Source organism: Ischnura elegans, chromosome 7, assembly GCF_921293095.1.
Source record: "Ischnura elegans chromosome 7, ioIscEleg1.1, whole genome shotgun sequence".
NCBI lineage: Eukaryota > Metazoa > Arthropoda > Insecta > Odonata > Coenagrionidae > Ischnura > Ischnura elegans.
In genome coordinates this window covers 50,096,561-50,124,331 of record NC_060252.1, presented here as the reverse complement: position 1 = coordinate 50,124,331, position 27,771 = coordinate 50,096,561, and the positions used below count along the sequence as shown (strand labels likewise).

Here is a 27,771-nt window from a genome sequence, read left to right as displayed (position 1 = left end):
TATCATTGGCCATATTGCAGTGTGTTAGCAAAATTAAGATGAGGTATTCATGATAAACACTGAAAACTGTAACAAGCATGCTAACTTTCGGCTGTATTGCTGACACATTTACTGTAATTAAAGCTTTATAAATTGGGTGAATTAGTGGAGAATTAGATATGGCACTCATATTAATAATCATTTTTATGAAGGTCACAATCGTCACAGCCACTGGAGTTTTCTCTCTGAATGTGATTCTTCAACTACATGTTGGTTGTACTTTACCATCTAGGCAGTTTGCCAGAATAATCAGGTCTGAAAATTTCAATAAACAATTCTGAATGATTTATCATTGGCCATATTGCAGTATGTTATCATGATTAAGATGAGGTATTCATGATAAACACTGAAAACTGTAACAAGCATGCTAACTTTCGGCTGTATTGCTGACACATTTACTGTAATTAAAGTTTTATAAATTGGGTGAATTAGTGGAGAATAAGGAACGCTTGATAATTTAAACACCAATGCTACCTCCAACAGCTTTAGATATGGTTAGTGGTATGGTTTATCTTTCATTGATAATATAATTTCACTCACCATGCAATTCTTAGTTACACAAATGCTCTTACCTTTAAATTTATTACTACAAAACACCTATTTTTTATAAATATATTTAATTGACTCCTTCAAGTGAACATTAATATTTTTATACTTATAACAATATAAATCTTAAAATCATGCATATTGTACAGAAAATACAGCTCATTTTTTTGTTTTACGGTATATCTTTCAATCCATGAATAATTTCACATCACGGTCATCATTAATTTTGGCTAGGTATTAATTTCTTGCATTTGCCTTTTTTGCTCAATCCATTGTTGGAATTCTTTCAGACAACCTCTTTCACCATGATCGTAGTTTCATTTCAGCTTCAAAATGAACAGGGTGCAACACATAATTTCCTTGTGGTATCACTGAGGGTTTAGGTTGTCCTTCTGGTACACTCAAAGTATATCTCTGCATAATTGAGGTAAAGAAAATAAATATGTTGATCTGCGCCAAGGACTTCCCAACACATTGCCTTTTTCCTGGGTTAAAAAAAAATAAAAGATTTAGTTATCCTCTGGTAATTATGGCATGGTCTACCAATTCAAAGAGTGCAAAATCTGTGAATATTGGGACTAAATTAATGACTGTTGAAAGTGAATAGCAATTGTTAGGGGCATTATAAGGTACCGTATTTTCCGGCGTATAAGACGACTTTCTAGCACCTAAAATCTTTTTTAAAAAGTCGGGGTCGTCTTATACGCCGGGAATGTGGCAGCAAGGAGGAGGGGTGGCCGCACTGAACAAACACTTCACACATTTGCAGAACCCTAACCCTAACCCAGTGCTGAGATCTAATATACCAGGCTTTGTGAACTTCCATGTTAAAAGGAGGCCAAGGGAGAACCAAGCAAGACAATTAATCCAACGGTCGGAGGCACTTCAACACAATCAGCAGAGGACAGTTGTTCCATCTAAAAGGTGAAAAAACTATTTTAATTAAAACAACAGGACATGAGAAGTCCAGTTTTACAGTGGTACTAGCTTGCACAGCTGATGGCGCCAAACTGAGACCAATGGTTATTTTTAAAAGAAAAACAATGCCGAAACTCAAGTTCCCTGTTGGTTGTTTTGTACATGTGAATGAAAAAGGCTGGATGGATGAAGAAGGGGTAAAGCTATGGCTTGATAACGTATGGAGCAGGCGACCAGGTGGACTTATTAAAAAACGTAGCCTACTGGTGTGGGATATGTTCAGGGCTCATTTAACTCCCAGCACCAAGGAAAGGCTTGCGAGACTAAATACAGATTCAGCAGTTATTCCTGCAGGATTGACATCATTGGTACAGCCACTGGATGTGTGCCTAAACAAGCCGTTTAAAGATCGCATTCGAGAACAGTGGAATGAGTGGATGGTTAGCGGTGAGAAGTCATTCACAAAAGGAGGAAACATGCGTGCTCCACAGTTGGATGTTTTGTGCAAATTTGTTATAAAAGCCTGGAATGACATTGATGCAAAAACAGTAATCAAGTCTTTCAAAAAGTGTGGCATATCAAATTCGTTAGATGGTATGGAGGACGACTACTTGTGGCAAAATGAAGAGGAAGTCGAAGCTGAGACCACACCATCTGATACGGAATTTGATCCATATGATGATTGCCTTACAAATGTAGAACAAGACGTTATTGATGTACTGATGATATCAAATGACGAACAGGAGGATTTTAAAGGTTTTTAAATGGAAACTGCATTGCTGACTCGCAGTGACTTGCGAGCTCTCTCTATCGTTTGTTAACTTCCTTGTATCAGACTGCTTTAGGAAAAGTTTAATCCACTTGCACTGTTTTAGTTTTATATGTTTTATGAGGAACTGACTTATGTTTATTAGTGACCGTTTTCATGCTATCATGTCATGCCATGATGTCATAAGCATAGTAATTAAAAATTTCTATATTGAAATCAAATCTGATGTTTTTTATTTACCGGTAGTGTGCGTTGGAAAAGGGGTAGTCTTATACGGAGAGTATAGCACGAATTATATATTTTAACAAAAAAGTTGGGGGTCGTCTTATACGCCCAGTCGTCTTATACGCCGGAAAATACGGTAGATAAAAAGGTGAGCTCTACGACCTCAAGGTCATCTTGGGAAAGAAACACTCCAATGGCCGTAACAAGGGACCTCGTCACAGGTATAAACAAAACACTGTGCAGTATGCTGGAACGGGAAAATTCGCAGCAGTGACCAACCCCAGCCTCTCAACCAGAAACCCTTCACTAACACACGATCAACAGTGTAGAAACCTTCGCGAGGGCCCCCCAAAGTTTAGGCCCCCCCAAAACCCTCGCGAAGGTTCCTTCATAGTTAAGCGAGTGATTGGTTTCAATGTAAGCAGCCTTAGCGAGGTCCCCCAAAACCCTCGCGAAGGTTTCTACACTGTTGATCGTGTGTTAGTGAAGGGTTTCCGGTTGAGAGGCTGGGGTTGGTCACTGCTGCGAATTTTCCCGTTCCAGCATACCACACAGTGTTTTGTTTATACCTGTGACGAGGTCCCTTGTTACGGCCATTGGAGTGTTTCTTTCCCAAGTTGCATTATAAGGTGTCTGATTGGTCATTGATGCAGGTCATTATGTTTTCTCAAACCCTAAAATTTCATACATATTTAATACACTGCAGATTTGGCTGAAGGTTTACCCACATATTTTGCCGGGAAATCATCAAATCACATTTAACGTCCTTGATGTTTACAAATTTGGCGGTGAGCTCCCAGTGCACATTTCATTGTTTTTTGTTGAAGTGGGTTACTAACCTGTTCCAAATGGTATTAATGCTTCATGCCTGATAACCTCTCCATTCTCGTTTAGGAACCGTTCTGGTATGAATTCAAATGGTTTATTCCATATCTGAGGGTCATGGTGCAGGTCATACATGTTTAGAAAAATTCTTGCATTCTGTAAAAAGAAGTTTCTGTCTGCAATATCTAACAAATTCAGATCTCTTCAATGTTATTAATGCTCCTAGTTTTTTTATCTCTTAAGGGATTAAAATATTTTCACTTGAAAGGGTGAATTCCTCAAATTATTCCATTTTCAGTATTCAGTCTTAGAAAACTAACACCAGATACACTTCCATAAAGAATTTGACTACCTTGTCAATGTTTTTGGTGCAACCTAAAGTGGCTACATTGAATGTTTATAACATTTATCACAATTCTAGTTATTAAGTAATTATCAAAAATTGATTGTCACAGCTTATTGAATTAAATTGGTATCACACATTATGAAAAATTTTTGAAGCTTCTTCTTCGTTTTCATAAAGCTTGTCCATTTTGGATTTGTACTTGAATAAATACGAAGTTTTCAAAATGGGTCCATTATTTAGAATAATTGTGTAAAATGGAAAGTTATCAAAAGTCTTACCTTAGGGATTTTGTAACCACGGAATGAGATTTCACTTTTACTTGTGTATGGAGAATGTGGCACTGAGACAGGGCCAATAGAGCTGAAACGGAGAACTTCATTCAAAGTGGCCTCCACATAAGGGAGTCTGAAAGTAAGGGAAGAAACATCATGTAGTTCCATACCATTTCAGAAACTTATTGGGTATTTTGTTGGAAGTGTTAAAACTTTTGGCAATTTCCATTTGATGTCTTTCCTCGGATGAAAGTTTTACATGCCATGTTATCCTCATCTCCTAGTTTTCTGAATGCATGTAGATACATTAAAACCTCTTTACATCGTAATGGAGGGGACCAAAATTTGGGCAATTTGATGTATGGAGGTTCACTATAGAGAGGTTTTAGTGAAAAGCACAATTTTTTCATATCCTTTGGAAATGAAAGGCACTACTATCTTTTAAACCATTATATTTATGTGTTTAAATAAACATGCATGCATCAGTGAACATATATTTATTATTTAATGATTACAGAAAGCGAGTGCTATCATATGATTTTTACCATGATTCGAGAGAAAATTATGTGATCTCTCTCAATTCAACAGCCACTTAAATGATTGGGATAGTTGGATAACTTTTTTCTTATTTACTGTTAGGTATGCTCTCATATTGAACAAAATGGCCACAATTAATGATTAACGTGAAAATTGCAGCATAATAAGGTATATAAGAAAAAAAAAAGGTGAAACATTTATTGCTGAAAATGACATTCCATGTACGTAATCACAGCTGCATTAATGGTCTCTTGTTGTCAGTACGATTTGCGAAGGTAGTGAGGCCGTCTCGGGGGCGTATCCTTGGTAAGATAAGTGGAGTTTTTACAATATAAAGAGGTTCACTACAAAGAGGTTTGCCTATAAATTTACATGTAAATCTGATGGGACCGTAGGGGTGGTTTGATGTATGGAGGTTTATGACGTAATGAGGTTCACTACATAGAGGTTTCACTGTAGTAGCATAAAAGCCACCTCTAGCCCTCCAACTATACTCATTGCCAGAAATTTATATTTAAGGGTCCAAGTCTAATACAAGTTGACTATCCCTATTAAACATATGAATGAATTTTAATTAATTGGGATATAACTTTATTGAGAGGTGGCTGCATAATTGTTGAAGTGTGCATTCATTAATAAAAATGTTTGAACATCAAATGATCACATGCTAAATACAAAACTTTCTGTTCAGTCAGTTGTATGCATTATTTTTGGGATACTAAACAAATTTCAGGGGATGCATAACTCCCTGTATAGCTATCTTCCCGGCTATGTGCCAGCCTCTGGTATGTTAAATTGAGGCAAGTTATATCCCAACATTTGTGAAGAAAAATCACGTACAAATACCTAATAATCCCAATGAAACAGTTGATCGGGCTTCATTGATATCATGATTATTTTCAACTCTTCTTCAGTTGAACTGCAGTGAAATATTAAAGAAAATTCTCATTGATCAGGCCTTTAATCCTGGGGTCCACATCTATCCAGAAGAACAGACATTTTTTGGGGAAAAATGTAAGGAAAATTTTATCCTTTAATATCTAAATTAGATTACAAAAAAATCATCATTTAGTTGATGTGGCCATGCGAAGACGTATTATAGCATGCTGCGTTCATTTTATAACTACAGGCCTACAAGAACTTTTTGCATTACCCTGTGCTTTTGAATTTGTTGTGCATAAGGCATCATACACTCAGACCCAAAATTTTAATTCATCAGAAGAATTTGGTAAATGAAAGGGAAAGATAAGTTATGACACAAAAAAATCCTACCCTTCTGGTCATTCTCCTGTCAACTTATCCTGTAGATTTTCCCTTCTCAAGATTGTGGCTAATAAAAACTTATGGCTTCTGTATTTTTTTTATAAATATACGTGACAGTTTTGCCATACTCTGCTGTAGGCTTTGTTGGTCCTTTCGTGATAAACGCTCAACGAAGCCTTCAGTAGAACACTGTGACACGGTCACATATAATTTTTTTTAATACTCCCAGGATCCAAAGATCACCACTATTTTTTAAGGACATTCAGATTCAACACATAATGTAAAAATCATATCAAATCAACAAATAACAATGATATTGTAATTTTAAAATAAGAAAATGAAAAAGATAATGCTAAGTTTTCATGAGTTGGTGACATCATTAAATATCTGATTCATTCACTTGGTCAGCCAAAATTATTCTGAGAGAAGGAATTACAAAAAATGGAAAACTACTGATCTCTTTATTTTTCAAACTCTATCCCAATTGGCTATAAAAACAAATTTGCAGATGAGCCCATTCTAAGATTATCTCTGTACTAATTAATTATAGATTATGTTTGAATTCAAAGTAACTTACTATTCGAAGCCATTTTTCACACAAAACAAGCCTCTGTGTATGAGGAGTCAGTGTTATTCATGTGCATCCAATTTAGTTTTATGTATTATTTTATCTGTTGCCCTTGAGGATTGTAGCTATATTAGCTGGTTGCCAACTCGTAATTGTTACTGTGATCATGGTTATGTTGAATCTTAGAAAATTAATGGTGCTGCTAGGATTATTCAAGGACTTGAATTCCTGTCAGAATTTCCTGGAAAACATTTTTGTTTTCTTTGGAAATAAGTGTGGTATAACTTTTCACCTTATTCTATCCTCCAGTGAAGGCATTCGGTCCTTTCCGATGACCCTATCAATTTCATCTTGTACCTTTCTCTGAATTTTTGGGTGTACTATCATGTACAAAAATGCATGGTTAAGAGTGCTTATTGTTGTGTCTGTTCCAGCAGCAAAGAAGTCACTGCATATTGCAAGAAGATTTTTTGCTGTAAAGAAAGTAAGTTTATTATTTTAATCAGTCATACATATTTACAATCTTTAATATTCATGCAAGTTTTTTCCTTGAAAAAGAAGTTTTTGACTCACCATGAAATGAGGTGCCTGGATCTTTCTTATGTTTTTCGATTTCAGTCAGATATAGGTCAATGAAATCTCTTGGCTGTTCATGGTCAATAGTTTTACTGTGTTCATTTATAGTCTCCTGTAACAGGGAAACAGAAATGCATATTTACTTCACAGGTGCAAGCATTTCTCATGTGAATTAGTTGTGCGAATTAGAAAAAATATGAACCATTAGATCCCTATAGTGACTAAATGCCTGATTAAGTTTGCAGTAGAGCACCTTGACACTGTCATATATAATTTTTTTAATGATCCTCCTAGAACCCAAAGATCACCAAATATCATAGCAAATAACTTATTGTAAATTGCTTATTATGTGCTGTATTTTTTCCGTTATTTATGAAATGCATTTCTATCTTCTAGGCTTCTGCAATCTCTGTTCCTTGGAATGTCTTTTGGAAAATATTCATTAATGAATTTCAATTTGTACTGAACATTAATTAATTTATAGTTTTCAGTGTGTGTGCCCAAATTATACAAGGTACATGGGTGTAGCTAAAGAGTGTTTTAGATTATCAGTGAAAATTACTTTTTGAAAATTGCATGGAATGCGAGTGAAAATTACCAAAAATGTAATCAGTGCTCTAGATTCAAATAAAGATTTTCTTTGCAGCAGAGCTCTTTTGGGAATGCAGGCTCAAAGTTTTGAAGGCAGCCAAATTTTCCCCCTTTCCATTTCCCACGTGTACAGGTTATGAATTTATTTGAATTGGCATAAATGAAAACAGGTACATAATATGTTATGAAAACAGTTCAAATGCACTATCATTTTTCTTTTTACTATGTACCATTTATAAATTATGAATGTGAGCCCTTTAACTGAACAATCGAATTTAGTGGATATTCGTGAATGTGTTTGGTAGAATGCTAAATTTAGGGCTTTTGCACCAATTGGCATCACTTAATTGGTGGATTAGGAATTTTGAAACCTCTTTTCATGGAAATAAGAATGCAAATAATCAAGTTTACTTACTATAAGTGCACATGTAATATCGTCATATGCCTCTTTGATAGTATTCATAGGTGTCAATGATGGGAAAAGCTTGGCTATCGCTGGAAATGAGCTTAGGACTCCTCCATCTGGGTTGGATGATCTGAAGTATGCCATGATTCCATTGACTATCCTCAGGAAATCTGGGTCTCCCATCTCAAACCTTTCTCCAGCCATGATATGCCACAAGACATTCACATTAGGACCTGCTAGAATTTTGTTGAAATCTATCTGGAATTTCACATCAAGAAGAAAATTGATTTGAACTTTTATCCCTACCCAAAGTATAACATCTAAGGCTTATAGCTAAAATTTCCACTCAGAAATATATTTTTACATGCAAAAACTAATATGTACATTGAAATGCCTTTTTCCTACTGCTCTGTTTCTGAGATTGTGATTCTCCAAATTACTAATTTTTTTTGTTATTAAAGCATATTTCAGTAAAAGATGAACATACATTGCAAGTAATAAAATTTTTTAAAATAATTTGTGGTTCCACCATAAAGAAATAATAACAGTTTTGGTCATAAGTTGACTTGTATTAACCCCTTGGTTGGGGGTAGAAATTTCCTTATCTTTTACCTGGTGGGGAGCAAATCCACCGATTTTCTGAGATGCCGTTTTCGAAAAAAAATTTATAGTAAAGCTATTGCACAAAAATGGCAATATACTTAAAATATATTGGTATAGAACCTCTAACAAAGCAAAAAACATGCAATGATGCATAAAGAATGAATATTCACGCCTTCTCCGCACAACATTGCGATGCGACGGCACGCGCGACTATAGTCGCGCTCCCCACATGGGGAGCGGAGTCCGCTTGCGACTATAGTCGCTCTCCCCAGTTAAGGGGTTAATATCCAGTGATCAACTTACCAGATTTGGCTGGCCTGGTTTTGATCCGGCTATTATTTTATCAATTTCGTCAATGATGGCCTTTGATTCTTCTAGAGCTATTGTTTCTGAAATCTGTTTACCAAATCCGAGGTTCCGCAGATGATGAAGAGTAAAACGACGTTGTTCTCTCCAAACCTCACCTTCAGTGTTTGCAATTCCTTGTGTGAAGAGAATAAGAGTTATCATTAATTATACTGTTATGAACAAAGATGGTTGATATAAAAATCTAACATTTTCTAGTTTTTAGCGTGTGCGGCTGGTAAATTTAGGTTTCCGATCCCAGGGTTTTATTGCTTAGTGTAGTATTCATATATGGTATCACTTCATTCCTTTGGCCTTTGAAACCATTGTTTTTCATTTTGATTCCAGTTGGAACCAAAATTACTTATGATGTTTATGTCGAAAATGTGCCATTTGTAAACTACAGAAAATTTAGAGCCAAGTCCTCATTACAAGTGCACAAAGGCAAATGCAGGGCAGTGCATTCTAAGCCATAAGATGTCCAGAGCATCCAGCAACAGGGCAAACTCAAGGCCAATTTGAGGGCTTGGCTCTAAGTTTCTGTAATTAAAAAATGGCTCTCGACCTATGCATTTTATTTTTATTTTTTTGTATACATTTTATTTATTCTATGGTTATTTTGGTTTTACTGGCATCAGCTATTCAGGATTAAAATTTTGTGGCACAAAATTTTTCTCCACCCTGTAGGTATATATGTACTGTCAATTTTCTCTAATTATTCTTTTTCTTTTAGTCTTTTATCCCATATTGGCTAGATAACTATGCCTGGAGAACAGTTTTTTGAGGAAAAAAGAACCGCCTTCTTGTGATTATTGTTATAAATGTATTCTGAATATCACAACATGAAAGAAAAATATTGAGGTTTCACAGCAAGGTTGACATCAGGCTTTTGCGTTAACTTGTTTGGCGAGCTGTGTAAGAATGTTTTAATGGTTGGATTTACCCTAAAGACCAGAAAATAATTTACAAACTTAAAAATGAAATTTGGAGTATGGGAGATCCTTTAGGGGTGTCCAGTTGTCAAATTGATGGACTTGGACCCTCTAGAATTTAGAGGTGCTACATAGGACTATAATATTTTAATATTGGGAAGGCATAGAAATTTTTACACAAGCTCAAAGTAGCTTTTAATTCTTTATTCCATGGTGACATAAAGTCCATCTTTCCATCCTACTAATCTCTTCTTAATGGTATGTCTAAATAATATGCAAGAGGGTGAGTTCATATCTTTTTAACACTTCAAGATTTTAGCATCAAATTAGGCTTAGAGACCAAAGTTATTGAATGGAAGCCGTGCCTTTTAACTTGTCCCCACTTGACTTTATGCTTATGCTAAATGTTAAATGCATTCCTCCTCCCTGACCTTCAACACAGTCCTTCTTTCTTTCTCTGCATGCCCTCTTGGCTTCTCCTGCTACTCCTAAAGAAAAACACTCCCTCTGGTGAGTATATAAATGAGCTTGCTAATTAGAGAATTTTTGTGTATCATCTATAATGGCTCTAAACTTTTAAATGGTAGAAACTTTTCAGAAGCACTATAAATTTTGCAAAATACATTAAAGAAATTTAGGGGTACCCATCATGGGTACTTAACCCCTTTAACCAGTGATGTGCAATTCTTGTTACACTACTGGGAGACCGCAATAAATCAAAAATTCATAAAATATTGCTACGCCATTTTTATTGTTTTGTTTAATTTTTCTTTGAATGCTTAACTATTTTAAAACTTATATTAAAATTTTTACACTCCCAATACGAACCAATTTGTTATAAAAAAAATTGTGATTTGAAGCAGGATCAAAAAACTGATGCCAAAAACACTTGAGTTATAATTGTTATATTTATGTATCAATTTTTCGCCAGATTAAAAAAAGGCCTTAAATGTTAAAGTTGGAAGGCTAAGTAGTAAGTAGCCATGAAATTTATCCCGCTTATTCCTTTCCTTGATGCATTCTTAGTAAGTGACGTGCGGTCTCACAGACCGCTAATCGAGTTCAATTGCAAATTTACAGAAATTAATAAAAGGAACGTTAAATTTTAAGAGTGGGATGTCCTTGTTATGCAAAAATATGAAGCTAACGAGAACTATAGATATTTTGAAATCTTAATTTTGAAAGTATTCATAATTTTAGAAATGCAGCGGTCTCTCAGACCGCACGTCACAGGTTAAGGGTTAAGGCATTTTAGCCATTATGGGTACCTTTATACTCAATGCCCAAGTGGCACTTGGGTGGGACAATTTCTCCATGTGCGCAAAGCTTGAGCATCACTCAGGATAGGGTATGTAGCTTGTTATGTTGCCATTTTCCTTCATAAAACTTGTCTTCTGGATTTATTGTAGTGCCATCATGCTCACCTGATCACTTTTTAATGGATGAATCCTTCATATATTATTTTAAAACCAAAGTTATAGAAATTGCTAGTCATTAGGGCTACAGCAAGTGTGTGGTACCATAGTGCAGCAAGAATAAATGATTTTAATATGTATATATCTTCATACATAACGATTGTCCTAAATAAATTCAATGTTATGCACAGAATAACTTGGAGGTTCACATGAATATAGTGTTTGTCTTTTTATGCAAAGATAATGTATATCATTTCTTTCGTTTTTAATTTTTCTTTACGTGTCAAAACATTACTTACTTAAAAACTGCATGGTGGTGATTACTTGCCAGGTCATCACATAAACTATTGTAAGGGTTATATTCAATTCAGCAGGCTAAGCTTTCACTTTTCATTTTTGAGTACCTATTGAAACTTATAATACTAGGCATGTTTTTGTAGGGTTAGTACCATTTTGAAATATTAAAAAAAAACAGTAAACCTTTTGCAATAATTTTATTTTTACACAAAAGCCTACACTTGAAACTACTTTTCCACCTAATTTCCATCAATATTGAGGCACTTACCATATCAAACAATAAGCTTTTGTTTACCACCATCATAGAACATTTTTTTAGCACAAAAGGGGTTGTGCTTACTGAATTTTTTTCCTCATAGTGACTCAATAAATCCTGCAAGACATTGTGCGACTTTAAATCAATTGCGCCCTGCAATTGAAAGCAATAAACGAGGAATGCTGAGCCAAGGGATTGTTTTGCTGGTCGACGATGCCCATCCACATGCAACCAATGGAACTCGATCTCATTGCACCCTTTGTTTTGGAATATTTTGATCATTTAAGAAAAATTTGACACCTAGGAGGTCAGTGCCATGAAGATGATGATTAGGTAAAAATTACAGTTTTGCAGTGGCTGTCAACCCAGGCAGAAATTTTCTATAACAATGGTATACAAAACCTTGCTGTTCCATACTATAAGTGAATTAATATTTATGGAAATTATATTGGAAGGTAGTTTAAAGTTTTATGTAAAAATAATTTTTTTTTACCAAGGGTTTACACATTTTTACATGTCAAAACAGTACTTACTTAAAAAATGCATGGTGGTGATTACTATGTCAGGTCATCACATAAACTATTGTAAGGGTTATATTCAATTCAGCAGGCTAAGCTTTAACTTTTCATTTTTGAGTACCTGTTGAATTCTGGGTGAAAAAATTAATTCAGCTCAGACTTGCACCCAAACTAATGTTGTGAATTATGGATTAAGTTGAAATTAGAAGTGAAAAATAGGATTCAGGCCTAAGTCTTAATAGGGGATGTGGTAAAGGGCATTATTTATCTTTTTACAATACCTAGTAAATTTAGATTGCGTACCATAAATTTCACCACCATAGAGAGGTTTTAGTTCCATGTTCTCTGGCCTTCCTATCATATCATCCCTGAAGCATGCCTCATGTATGGCACTGTGACCAGAAATTAGAATTATTGCCTTATCCCCAGCAAACATTCCAACAACCTCTCCATATTTTTTGTGCATTTTGGTCATTGCTGGATAAATTTGGCCCTTCACCTTCATTTGGAGGAGATTCCCAACCACTGGCCATTTTGGTGGACCTAAAATGTTTAAGAGAACATGAAATGAGAATCATTTTTTTACATTTTAAATCTAAAAGCTTATACAAAAAAGTCTTTGGTGAGTATTTGGCTAAGAATGGCCACTTTCATTAGATTTTTTTTTAGAGAAACTCAATTAAAGGTTTTGCCATTTTAAGTATGGTTTTTTACATTAGAGAAATCAGGCCTACTAAATTTTGTGCAAGATGAGAGAAGAAGATTGGAAAAATCCTCACTCCTACTATCTACTGCCACCATCAAATTCATTGTGATTAATGTAACATCTCACAGACAGTTCTAAATGAAAATGGCATTTTTACCGTCTGTCTAAGATTTTCAACTCTAGAGACCATTCGGCAACTGTCAAAAAGTGCCATAAAAATGTGGAATAATTAATACATAGAAATTGCTAAATTTGCAATTTCACTTGCGATGCATACAATTGTAACTGCTCCAACAACATAACATTGATATTTCGTAGCCATCATAAGCTATAACTTGGAAAAAAAGGGTGGCTGAACCTAAACAAGCAAATTATGGTACTCAGGTATTCACAGTTATCTGAAGGCATAGGTAAATCAGTGAAATCTGCAAAGTAATTGCCAATCACAAACAAGTAACGATTACATACAATAACAGTAAGGATTCTTCTTTCACTATAAGGAGTAAATAACAAATAAAAATTACATTCCGCAAAAAGTAATCATTACAAGTACAAATTACTGCTAATATTATCGTAGCAAGTAAGCTGATTACTTTTACTTGATTTCCTTCTAACCAATACTGTATGAGCGTACAATGAAAGGTCAAAAGGTGCTAGGATGGACAAAGATATTCATATGTACTACTGAAATGGTCAAACTTGGGGAGATAAACGTTCTTGTTGTGAGTAAAAATGTCGTTTTCATTTAGAACAGTCAGTGAGATTAATCCCATTCATTTTGATAGTGGCAGATTTCAGTTCATCTTGGAATTCATTCAGTTAGAAATGGACCTTTCAAAAGCAGTAATTTTTTTTCAAATTTCATCCATTGTTCAACTAAATTTTATTCCTGTAATAGATTAGAGAAGTTAATCCAATAAATTACTCTCTTACCAGGAGGATAATTAGCTGGTTTTTTCATCATCATCCATATAATTGCTATTATGGCAGCAATCAGGATAATTAAATCTGGACTAATCTCCATCTTTAAAAGTTGTCCTTCCAATCTGGCTTGATCTTATGTATTAGGGTCTTGAAGATTATGAAGAGCCTTATTGTCTGAAAGGAGGGATTTTAAATTGTTTTAAAGCTTGATGAAAATGGAAGGAATTCTTCTGCATCAATAATGGCAGTGTTGAATTAACCAGGAAATGTTACCTTTCCATATTTCTACGTAGCATACAGATATAACCCATGGAGTATTTATATATAGTCCTCCTTCCATGTTTTTTATTAGGCTGGAGTGCTCTCATTTTTTCTGTGCATATATTATATTCTATGTCCAATTATTTTCACTGGTATTTTATGAAATAAAACTTGTCTTGCAACTACTATGAGTACTCATGAAAGATGATGACAAAGGATGATTTCCTTGAATTTATACGGATATATATTCTCCTACATATTAACCATGTTCAAAATGTTTAAATTCAATATAGGATAATTCCCAGGAAATGCCTTAAATCTTCTAGTACCTATCTATGTTTTAGTTATTTTTTACATAGTTTTTTATGCTGAGAATGTTGCGAATAGAGCAACACAGAATTTTGTAATTGCAGAAAACTTTGATTCAAGAACTTTGGGAATTATTTTATAATACCTTTCATATAAGCTTCAAGATAGATGCGAGCATTGTATGGGGGTCCCCTAAGCTCGGGACCCTCAGCGATTGCCAATCAGCCGACCAGGCCAGACCACCTTTGATAGTCAATAAAATGGAGGGAAGTAATGGCATAACTATCGCGGGGGATGAGGGGGATAGATCCCCCCTCCCAAAGCCTCAGAGAAATAATAATAATATTCATAACTGTAGTCTAGTTTTGACATATAGTCAAATTTAACGTAACCTTTTAATGAAACCCAAATTTTAACCCTTAAACCGGTGATGTGCGGTCTGAGAGACCGCTGCGTTATTAAAATTTTGAATATTTTCTAAATTAATATTTCAAAATATCTATAATTCTCATTAGCCTCATATTTTTGCGTAACAAGGACATCCCACTCTTAAAATTTAATGCTCCTTTTATTAAATTCTGTAAATTTACAATTGAATTCGATTAGCGGTCTGTGAGACCACACCTCACTAACATAAGAAAGCATCAAGAAAGGAAAAGGCTGGATAAATTTCATAGCTACTTACTACTTAGCCTTCCAACTTTAACAATTAAGGCTTTTTTTGAATCTGACGAAATATGGATGCATAAATATAATAATTATAACTCAAGTGTTTCGGGAATCAGTTTTTGATCCTGCTTCAAATCACAATTTTTAATCACAAATTGGTTCGTATTGAGAGTGTAAAAATTTTAATATAAGTTTAAGAATAGTTAAGCATTCAAACAAAAATTAAACAAAACAATAACAATAGCCTTGCAACATTTTATGAATTTTTGATTTATTGCGGTCTCCCAGACCGCACGTCACTGGTAGTGTAACAAATGTTTCACGTCACTGGTTAAGGGTTAAGTGCGAAAATTATGTAAAAAGTATTTGCAGGCATGTCATTTTTACAAAATTTTCCCAAACGGGTTGGGAGGTCGCCCTTCCCCATCCCCCCACTTTCCCCCCAAAAGAATATTCCCAGCTACGCCACTGGAGGGAAGGCTTGACACTTGGTTTGACAAGGTTCTAACTGACATTTTTGCAAAATTTGGTGTTTTCACTCAAGATAACTAAGTTTATGTCTCTCTATGTGTTGCACCGGTTTTTATTCCTCTATGTAAAATAATAACAGATTTAGAACAGTGACAAAGTTCCAAATTCAAGGAGAAAAAACTAATATTTGGTGTGATAAGGTTCTGACTGCATTTTACTTATTTTATTACTCATATAAACGTGTAAAAAAATAAAATAAATAACATATTTTCTTAAAGTAATAATTACTAGTGTATCTAGTGGATCACTAGTGTATGTGCCAAAAATCAAAAATAAATTCCTATTAATAATAGAAATAGAGCAGTTTAAAACTTTGACAAGGTTTTTCTCAAAACCAGCTGGTGGTCAGTTAGAACCTTGTCAAACCAAGTTAGCGAAGGGTCTGAGGTAACGCGAAACGTTCCATCATACAAGGGCGTCTTCCTCACAGCGGCCAGGGCATCTGAAGGTTTATAATTGCCAGTCAAGGGGACTGCATAGAGGAGGCACAATTCCATCCCATAGAAGGCTGAATTTTTTTTTCCACTTCGGACTTCGGTCGCATTTTAATCGGTTTTCAAAAATTTCCGCGGCGCGCGCATTGATCAGTGCAATGCGATCCACTTTTTTTCCAACATTTTGCATTATAACGTTTGCCGTTGCGAGGGATGGCAATGAAAAGTAATGAATTCGATTGATCACGCCAAAATGTGTATAAAATTTGGTTATTACCCGTAAATATATTTGGATATTACACCTTATTACCCCGTAAAACTCGGATAAATTTGTCCGTCAGCGAAACGAGTGGCGATTTTGGTGAACCCATTTAAATGCGCGGTGGATGAAAACACTTTTAGAAGCAGACTTGAGGACCCTCTTTGTAATATTGGCGCGGCCAGTAGCGAGATTTTGCACATCGCGTGTTTTTTCATAATTTTGATAGTTTAAATGAGAAGACGGAAAGCGGCATTCTCAACTTTTAACTATAGTAATGCGGAAAAGTGCAAATTTTTTGCTCGATATTTTATTCCAATCTGTTATCCTAAACAATCGAAGCAAAACAACCCACTCGAAATTCTTTTTTCAAGCGTAGATAAAATGCGGAATCAAAAACAATGCACTCGCCAGTCTCGCCGTTGTTTATCCCTCACAATCAGTAAGGTGCGTTATTTCATATCTGTGCGAGTATGTAATCGGAGATACACTAGAGGTTGCGCAATGAGTTGGTAACGTAAAAGGAGATTACTTTTATCATCAAATAGGCCACAGTAGCTAGTGCTTATCTGAGATTTTCCGGGCGGAGAAGGTTCTAGAAGCTTGTCGTATTTTGAACGATTTTTTGTCTAAACTCAAGAAATAGTTTTTTGAAATAATTTAACAGTAACAGTATCGGAAGAGATAATCATTTCTTTAGATAAACGCAACGGGAAACGTCCACGGCTCTAAATGAAATCTTAATGAAAATTGATCGTATTAAAAAAAATGGCAAATGTGATTGAGGAAATGAATTTTAACTATTTCAGCGAATTATTGATAAAATTCTCCTGACGATGGTATTTTTCGTGGATTTATGTCGACAACGAGGAAATACTCATAGTGCGGTCTGGAAACTTTCAAGCCACGAAAATGATGAACATACATTTGAATCAGGGCATCAAAAATTTCTGAGAATGCCATTCAAAAAGTTGAAATCTCAGTTACCATTTCACGCCTCGAGTTTGAAACCTTTGTTGGAAATGCCGTAGTCTTCCCTCATTTTTTACTGTGTTACTACTCATAAAGCATTGAAGGAATTGAAACTTTACGTGATACATTTTTTAAAATTTTAATTAAAGTAAGGAAATAATGCTTTTAGCAACTTGCCTATACTTTCATCTAGCTAGGATGAAGTATTTATTTCATTAAAAATCCGTGCTTATATTTTGTCAGAGATATTCGAAATCAGGAGACGATTGAAGAGAGAGGTATTAAGAATATTGTAGGATTCTCTTGTAGGATTCAATTTAAATTCATTATTCCATTGCTGTAGGCTGATGTGATCGAAGATTCACGAGAGGTTACGAAACGTGAAATGTGTTAGTGGGTAACGTAAAAGTCCGTAAAAAAATAAAAAAGTAGCCTTGAGATGCGAAATTCGTAGAAAATCGGCTGGTAGTTATGCATCATTTATTTTTAATGTTTTATTAAGATAGTGAAAAGAAACTATCTTTGAGAGCCATCGTAAAAATTTTCATTATTAATTTGTTTCCAGAAATTGCGCGGGTCCGCACCCTTAATGTGCCACCGATTAATATCGGGTTATATCTTTATGTCAACGAAAGTGCGTCATTCAAATCTCTTTCACATGTGCTGGCACTGCCGACCCCGGCGCTGAATGCAATGTTTTCAAATATAGTACAGAAAACGAAGTACCTTGGCTTGTTAAAAGTCTTCTTTATATTTTTTCTTAAAATTAATATTTTTCGAATTATTCGCGAAGGAAAGAAACAGTTTTTCGACGAAAAAATCAACGTTTTTATCGTTTTTTTTTGCAAATAACTTGAAAAATGTGCATCTATCAAATAACTGTAATTTATAAAATTGTAGCTTATACAGCAACATAGAATTCTTTTTGTTTCCCCCGGATGACCAATATGAATACTCGGATATGCAATACGTCTTGTTAATGGATAGCTTTTGTTTCTCAAACGCTAAATTTTAGAGATTCAATGTCAAGTAGCGGGAAAATTTTTCATTTTTCGAGGAAACCTTTGACGCCATTTATACTTTTTTAAAGCCTTTCTTTAGAAACATAAAAATTCTTTGAGCAAGTTATGATAAAAATGAGGTCAATCCCTACTTTTTTCTACGAAAAAATCAGTGAAAAGAACCTAATTACCCCTTAACTAAAGTCGATCGTTTTCCTAAAGCAGTTCTTTATATTCAGATACTATAAATGAATCATAAAAGTTTGATCAATGTAATATCCTTAATTTTGAAAAAAATGAGCTAAAAGTGAAAAACGATTTTCAAAAATGTTACGATAAATGTATGGCGAGATATAGCCGTTTAAAGTCTCTATTTACAAGCAGCACTTCCTTATAGAAGCCCTTTAAACTTACCCACTTTCAAAACTAAGGAATTTAATTTATATAGCCTCATAGCACCTAAATAAATGGCGTCATAGTAAAGTCATAATAAATTTTAATTTGGTAGAAATTCACTCATTAAACAAAAAATCGCACCTGATTAAATAGTATACAATTAAAAATTTTCTCATTTTCCCGCTTAAAATTGTTGAAAACTATTGGACATTTTCTACCTTAAATAAGATTTTCAATGCCGCACACCGCATTAAAAAATAAGCTTTCCAGACCGAGATATCTCAAAAACAGTAAAATCGTATTTTCGAGCTAGCCGGCCCTGGTGGGCCTCTAGCGGGCTGAAAGTGTGGGGAGGTTAGTCCTATTTGATCCAAAATCGCATGCCCTAAGTACGGAAAAAATCCCGGAGGGGGGACTTTTCACCCTCTCATTCAGCTATGCTTTTCCATAGAGCAACAACCTTGCCGCGGTGAAAAGGCTAGTGCGTTCCTAGGCTACGGTATACTTTTATCGAATCTCCAATTTTCATCGTATCTTCACCAAAATTAGTATGCATAACTAATTTCACATACTACACAATCGTAGGGGTGGGCGAAAGCGGTTCGAGTACAAATAAAAATTTGATAATTCATTACTTATCTTGGTGTCGGATGGGTAACTTATACATTGCAGGAGCCATCATAGATGAGAAATGACGATCGAAAACAAACTGTTGCTAAGGTTTGGGCTTGGGTATAGACGGGGCATGATGTGTCTTGTAAAGGATGCAAATTTTCCTCTCTACATTTTGTAAAATCCTAGCAAATGAACGGCTTATTCCTAGTGTACGGTCGTAGGACCGGAGGGGTGGGTTGGGTAGCGCACGGCGGAAGCATTTCTTATTTATGTGTCGACTGACTCCGACAGACGGACTTATGACGGCATAAGCGAGATTATTTTAACTCGTCCCTCAAAATTAAATCAAAACCCTCTGATACAACCTAATTAGGGTATTACTTTACAAGAGGTACAATCCGGATTTCGCCTTCAAACCTTCACTTTCCTATAGTCTCCCACCCTACCAACTGGACCAGCTCAAGGAATATTTTTTCTAGTTGACCAGCCCGTACATGTGCCCGGAAAGTGATTTACCCACTTCTACCTCCCACTTTGTTATGTATTGGACCAGCTCGAGGGATATTTTTTTCTTATTTACAATTCCAAACATGTGCAGTTTTCGATCGTCATTTCTCATCTATGATGGCTCCTGCAATGTATAAGTTACCCATCCGACACCAAGATAAGTAATGAATTATTAAATTTTTATTCGTCCTCGAACCGCTTTCGCCCACCCCTAGGATTGTTTTGTATGTTAAATAAGTTATGTACACTAATTTTGGTGAAGATCCGACGAAAATTGGAGATTCGATAAAACTATACTGTCACCCGTTCCTATTACCCCTAGAGCTGCAGTGGCGGGATTAATTATAAATTATTCCCGGCTAAAGCTTCGACATATCTGGCCATGGGAGGGCCAGATAGGTCGAAGGGTAGGAGCCAGACGAAAGGTAGTCCACGTGATGATGTCACGTAAAAAACACTGTTGGAATGGAAGTGGGAAACCCTACCAACTATCTCTTCCCTGAAAACATGGAGTACAACCAAATGAGCTGCGGAATCTCATCGCCCGGGACCCGTCCGCAAAGGGCGGGTGTCGGGCACGGCAGCGAGGTCGGCAAGGTCCATGGGGTCGTCAACATGCAAAATCCTTGCAGAGACTTATCATCATTATCATCAGCAGCAGCAATGAAGAGATAAGAAAAGAAGACCAAGAAGATGGAGAAGTAGAAGTCCGCTATAAATGTAGGGACGTGGAATGTGAGGACAATGAAGAGGGCGGGGAAGTTAGAAAATATCAAAAGGGAAATGGATAGATGTCTTAGGATTATGCGAGGTGAGGTGGAGGTATGGGGGGACTATTGGAGTGATGAGTATAGGGTTATATATAGTGGTAGGGGAAACAGCCAGCGAGCTAGCTTTGGTACTAAACGAGAAGATAGGTAAGCGTGAGGTAGGTATACACCAGGTAAGCGATAGGATTCTGGTGGTAGAAATTGAGGCGCGGCTCACCAACCTTGTGGTGGATCAAGTTTACATGCCCACTAGCAATCATTGGGAGGAAGAAGTAGATGAGGTGTATGAACAGTTGGAGGAAATAATTAGAGACACACCGGGTAATAAAAATCTAGTAGTGATGGGGACTGAAACGCCTCAGTCGGAGAGGGGAGGGATGGACACGAAATAGGAGATTTTGGACTAGGAATACGGAACGACAGGGGTGAGAAAGCAAAAGAATTTTTCAGGAGAAAGAAGTTATTCATCACAAACACATGGGTCAATCATCATAAAGGGCAAAAGTACACATGGAAAAGTCAAAGAAAAGGATGTGGGGAGATATAAAATAGACTACATTATGGTAAGACAGAGGTTTAGGAATAGTGTGAAAAACTCGCGCAGCTTCCCAGTGGCAGATGCGGATTCAGACCACAACCTAGTGCTCATGAAATGCCGGGTTTTATATACATATATATAAATTTGCCCGGATAATTGCTCAATATGAGGAGGAAAGCCCAATTGCGAAGTGAAGCATATCCCTCAATGCAACATTGCTAATCCAAAAAATGTTCAAAAGAAATCCTACCAGTAAGAGAAATCTTTTGTAAAACTAATGATTCCTGAAAATTTGTGCAATTGAGTCCTATTATAGAGAAATTTGAAAGCTCCTTCAAAAGAAAATAGGTTTAGGGCGCTATGAAATTGCGAGAAAGCTATCACCGCCATAGCTACCTCAAAAGCCAGCGTTCGAATGACATTTTAATATTTGGGCGATACAAGCTAGAGATTTTATTTGAAACATCTGGAACATATTTTCTCTCTGCGACCCATGTTCGCAGGGTTTCTGCGGACTACCATGTCTCATGTTTTCATGTAAGTTGCCTTTATGTCTCATGTTTTCTAATGATTTTTAATGGCCTTTTTCTTACATGATTTGAAGGGCGATGAAATTTAATTACCAAGTAGGTAAATGCATACGGCCAAGGATGTTTTTCGATGACATGAATATGATGACTAAAGATATGTCAGGGTCATGACAGCAGCAACCAAGAAGATACCGGTTGTTAAGTATTGCATTGTGTATGTTTAAGGGTGTTGAATTATTCATGGACGATGCTCATCAGATGTAGGTTTTAAAATGATAAGTATTTGTATGAATACCTTTCAAAGAAGTAGGAGGATATTTCAAACTACGCTATTGCAAATTGATCCTGTTGTTGGTTGTGGTTCCGTTACCATTAATTTATATTTATGTTTTGGCTTTCAACACATTTTCCTTTGGACATCAATTTTTAAATCATTGATAATTTGTCTTAAAAATTTCAGTAATTTAAAAAAAATTTTAATTGCATATTCTTTAATCAGGTGCGGTTTTATAGCTAATGAGTGACTTTCTGCCAAATTAAAAATTATTATGACTGTTTTAAAATCTATTACAGCGCAGCGTAATAAAATCATTTTTGTGGAACGAATGCGATATTTTACAGTTTTTCGCAGTAAGGCGCTCTAGAAGGCCTTTGGAATTAAAGGTTCCATTATTCGAAGGGGCACTTATCACCTAACTTTTTAGAGTAACTACTCCAGATATTGGATACATCATCCTTGTAATGACTTTTGCCAGAAAGTTATGTGAATAGCGAAGCGGATAATGGCTTTTGTAATGGTGGCTTTTTGCATGATAATAATGGAATTAAATTATGCAAATTTAATAATACCAGGACTAGCCACGGAGAAATCTTCACGAAGTCACCTGCAATGCACAAATTGTGCGAAAAATTCACAGAGATCTCTGTGGATTATTCGAACGAATCATGCAAAAATTAAGGGCCCTTGAAATAAAAATAAGTTTTGTACGAATGCTGCTGTATGTATTTCCATCTTTTAATTACAAATATTCAATTTTAAGAGGAATGGTAAACAAAGGGAGTGCTTATGTTAGTTGTAGTATATGTAAAAGAGCAAGTTTGTCTGTTTGTCCATCCGCTGTGCAATTCCATACGGCTGCACGGTTTGCAACCAAATTTAGTGTGAAGGTGAATCTAATACTTCCAAAGCCCGCAGTGTTACTTCTGCTTATGTCCGATGCGTCTCTAGCGTCTTTTTTGATCAATACCGTTTGTTACGTCACGTCATGCAGCTTCTGTTGATGGATATCCTGCCGGGAAGACACACCTCTTGACGCGCTCTCAGGGAAAACATAACTCCAAGGAAAAACATAACTCAACTACATACTTAACTATTAATTCTACTGGTGCAAACCTTTCTGCTGAGGTAGTAGAGAGGTAATTACGAGAGATTTATTTTGGTCTCTATAATTATTAGAACAGGTGGGAAGTAATTAAATAAAAGGGTTTATATACTTTACTGGAGTTGTATAAATGAGTATTCATCAATAGCAGTTCTAAGAATAGGAATTGGTTTTTCTTCATGCGTTATAAATTAAAATTAAGTCGCATTATTCGAGGTATAACAATATACCTCGAATAATGCGACTTAATTTTCATTTATAAAAAAAAAAGATTTTCATGAATGGGCATGCATTGTATTAATTGATAAAACATTATTCCGATTTGGAGTCGGAATGTTCCCAATTTTGCGATTCATTTACATACACGAAAAAAAATAGATAAATATCCCCACAGATATCTTCTTTAAACTCTTTGATTGCCGTAAAACTTCTTTCAGTTCAAAGGAGCTACCCGAATGGAAATTTACTACCAGCAGGCGCTACTCCGGGAAAGTCCCAAATCATTTACCAAGATGAAAATAGTTTTATTTTAATGCGCAAACACTCATTAGCAATGAAAAACATTTCGTTACTTATACAATTTATTAAAAATTACTATCGGTTTCGGCTGTTATGATATTATCAAGTACATTTAAAATATTCACTAATATAAATAGGTACTAACTTTGACAAAATACTCACTTTTGGTTTCGCGAAAAATATTCCTTTAGTTTTAGTGCAATCCCTGAAGAACTGGACAACAGTAAGACCGATTTGCACTGCCTGTGATTACGATATGCGTCCAACTGGAATTTTTATACGGACGACTTCTTCCTCTTCTGTTTGAATGTATTCTTTGGTTATTTCACGTTGCCTTGTCTGATTTTCGGTGTTGAAGTGATGATCAAACTATGAGAAATTATGAGATCGAATCCATAAAAAGGGTCTGAGCTTGCCCTCTGGAAATAGCTTTTAACGCTGCACCATCGCCCGATGCAAACACTTTGAGATGCACTTCATACGCCGCTGAACAGAAGACCGCTGGTCCGTGGGAATAAACCGTCTCATGAGACAGCGCCGCTAGCACTGGCAGTTCCAAGGGGCGATCCGTGTCGGGAGAGAGTGAAAGTTATTGAAGACCGGTCCGCGACGGATTCGGTGAAAGGGGAGAAGAGAAATGCCCAAATTACCTTGCCGAAAAGAGCTATACTTCCCCGAGCCCAGAATATGTGTCTTCACGACTGGTCCCGAATCGAAAATGAGAATAGACATTATGAAACACTTAATACAGGTAGTTTAATAGCCTTCATTAAAATAACCAGTCGTGCTGAAATGCCTGAGTGTAGGTTAACCACTCGCACTATATCGCAGTGCCCATTTATTTTATGTAAAAGCTCACAACACGTGTTTCGATTGCCTAACAATCATCATCAGGTACTGATATAGCTTATTTTGGTGTGTATAATCATTGGAGCAGACAGGGACTTATTAAATAAAATGGGATTCTATTTTCTACTGGAATTGCATGAGTATTCATCAGTAGTAGTCTTAAAGGATCAGCAGATCACCGGTTGGTTTTTGTTCAGACTTTTCATTTCTTTCGAGATTTTTTGCCTCTGTAGAAATCTGCGGCAAATTTTCCCAGCGGTTCTTCTCGTCCAGTTCATCAACGTCTTCAACTGTCAAAAACTCAAAGATTGGTTTGACGCAACTCTCCTCTCAATTCTTCTACAAATTCACCTGTAAAACAGAGTTGGCAAGTGAAACGGAACGAAAGTCACAACCAATAAAATTTCAATAGTTTCGTTCCAAGGAGCGGAATTTAGAAACGAAAAGAAATGTATTTTAACCCGAGGAGCTAAACTAAGGGTCGAAACGAAATCGGAGTCAAAACTACCTCGGGTCGTAAGTAAACTTAAGCTCTGAGACGAAACGGAACGCAGATAATGTTTCACACCGGAGGGACCACGTGCTTCACCTTCGAACGGTTTAGTTCCGATCCACACACCGAGTTCGAAGTGTGGTTGAATGAAGTAGAGGTTTGGCCTAGCGGCATTAGGTGCATGGGTTAATGGGGCAGTCATATTTTTACCACTTACAGGAGAATGGTGAACGCAAACTGGCCATTAGATTTTTAGCTCAATTTTTAACCACTCTACACGTATGTCACAAGTAATGGGTCTAAACTATTTCCTCTTCTCCCCTTCCACTCAACTTCTGGGATCGAAACTTAACTATGAGCAGCGGAGTTTCTATTAATTAAGTTTCGTTCCGGGAGTAAAGTTTCGTCCCGGGTCGAAACTAAACTCTTTGGTGATATTAATTTCGTGCGGGAGCGAAACTAAACCTACGTTTCTTACTTTAGTTTCCCTCCGGGTTGAAACGAAACATTTTTGTTTCACTTGTCAACCCGGGTTTAAACACTTAGACATTTCTTTTATTTGAGATCCTTCATCACTTTATCTCATTCGGGGCCATTGTCCCTTGTCGTTGTCCCTTGTCCCTCATCGATTATTTACATCACACCATTTTGTCTCTTGATGTGACCAATTAAGTTATCCTCTATTCTTCTCAGCAATTTCAAAATACAAAAAAATAAAATCCTGCTGCGGACAGGGCTTGCACATTCCTCAACTGAACGATTTATTTGACATACCTAACGGCTTCGTGAAGCATGCATACTACACTTCTTGGAAGTTAATAACCTTAATTTTTCAGTATATATTTTGTAATATTATTGAGTAATATCCTGACAGAGACACGTCAGGAAAATTTAAAGTCGTAGAAGAATGTCATCTAAATTCAAAAATAAGTGATCAATATGGCCTTCGTCTTTCTTTTGCTGCGTCATATCCAGAACGCTTTAGCCATAACTTCTCAGCTGTCGTCCATTATCCGACCATCATTATTATTAAAATCATGCCGCAATTAAAAAAAGCTTTATTCTAACATGAATTATCAATATCATCTTCTTCATTCCTCTGCAGTGCCATATGACGATTGTAGTGGTAGGATTCCCACTCTTATTCTGACTAGTTCAATACACACCACCGTTATTTTACTCTATGATTACAAGTCAACTGTTGATTATTTACACCAGATATCACTTTAATTTGGCTGCTGACTAATATTTTCGTTTCGTGTTTCGATTGATTTTCGGCCTATACTTTTGGCCTCTGTCTCCTCTATACTTACGACTATTATTTTTTTCAGAACGAATTTCAACGAACCGCAGCTTACTAATTTTTTTCACCGCGGATTTTTTCACTTTTTGCTCTTCCGCTTAAATCTCATAAATAGATTTCTCATTGAAAACACTGAACATTACGAGGAAAAAGCGTAAATTTTTTTCACCCCTTTCTTATACACTTGCTTATTTGCAGCTGCATCCAGTTTCAGAACCAGTTACTTGGTTGGTGATAGTTTTCCGGGTTCATTCCGTGTTGATTCTTATTTTGTGGACGACAGTTTCGGGTCGCAAAAAAACATTTTTTTTGCGACCCGAAAACGGGAGCTGGAACGCGCCCGAAACTGTCGTCCACAAAATAAGAATCAACACGGAATGCACCCGGAAAACTATCACCAACCAAGTAACTGGTTCTGAAACTGGATGCAGCTGCAAATAGGCAAGTATATAAGAAAGGGGTGAAAAAAATTTACGCTTTTTCCTCGTTTATCATTTTTTTTGCGACCCGAAAACGGGAGCTGGAACGCGCCCGAAACTGTCGTCCACAAAATAAGAATCAACACGGAATGAACCCGGAAAACTATCACCAATCAACTCACCGCGGAAGCCTCCGTAATAATTCAGTTACTTGGTTTTTATATAATTTTTAGCTAATTCCCCAATCATAGTTGAGCACTTTACTTTATCTCAGGATTTAAACCTTAACTGCAATTTTAGAGCTATATTTAATTTGGCTGGCTCATTCTATTTATGCCTACAGTATGTAAATACTTTATCTCGAACGGAACCATTACCGTTATTGAACTGCAGGAAGCTTATCATACGCATTACGGCGCTGTCTGAGTATAACCTAGAGTAGAGTAGAGTATAACCCAGCATTACTGTAGAGTATAACCCAGCAACTGTAGAGTATAACCCAGCATTACTGACTCAAAGCCCTGTAGATTCTATTTCGAAAGTCACCTTCGGACCACTTCATTTCAGTGATCCGTGTTCACCATCATGTCCAGTAGTTTGCTTTTTACAGTTCCCAATTTAGCGAAATATCCATCTTTAGGTTCTTTGGTCTTCCGGTGTGGGCTGTCGTATCACGCTTTTAGCTTGCACGATCGTATTATTTACTCTGTGCTGGTACTTGTATTGCTAACTGACTATTGAGACTGAAGTGACCCTAATTCTTGTGTGAGCTTCTTAATAAGTTCCGCATGTATAGCTGACCGAGCTTCAACCTTCTAATTTGTTTGAAAGAGTGGTCGAATTTTAGAAAGCCCTCATTCCATAATATGGAAACGAGAGGTCATTGCCGTTATGCCATGAATATCGTGCCGTTTTCCATTGAGTTTGGAAGAACCTGTTTCTTGCCAAACATTAGTAGATAAATTCATCTAAAAAACATTTTTCTCAGCGATTACTCAACCATCGCCATAAACGGCGTCTTACACCTGAGGTCTTTGTGTTTTTACTTTTCTGACCTATCTCAGTTTGCTTTACATATCTCTTAATTTGTTCAAGTAAATCCATTTCTACTTAGAGAACTTCATTTTCAGGGCCATA

General features: G+C 36.2%; 1 protein-coding gene across 1 annotated transcript; it reads right to left on the bottom strand.

Moving 5' to 3' along the window:
* Positions 1-672: 672 nt before the first annotated feature.
* On the bottom strand, positions 673-24,104 carry LOC124162320 (methyl farnesoate epoxidase-like). Its single transcript, XM_046538821.1, has 10 exons — positions 23,733-24,104; positions 13,887-14,051; positions 12,551-12,790; positions 8,788-8,966; positions 7,891-8,139; positions 6,882-6,996; positions 6,601-6,781; positions 3,947-4,073; positions 3,337-3,478; positions 673-1,070 (listed from the first exon to the last, which is right to left on the bottom strand). Exons 2-10 carry the CDS (start codon positions 13,975-13,977, stop codon positions 886-888), a joined length of 1,509 nt encoding a protein of 502 aa, XP_046394777.1. The 5' UTR covers positions 13,978-14,051; positions 23,733-24,104; the 3' UTR covers positions 673-885.
* Between the last annotated feature and the right edge of the window lie 3,667 nt (positions 24,105-27,771).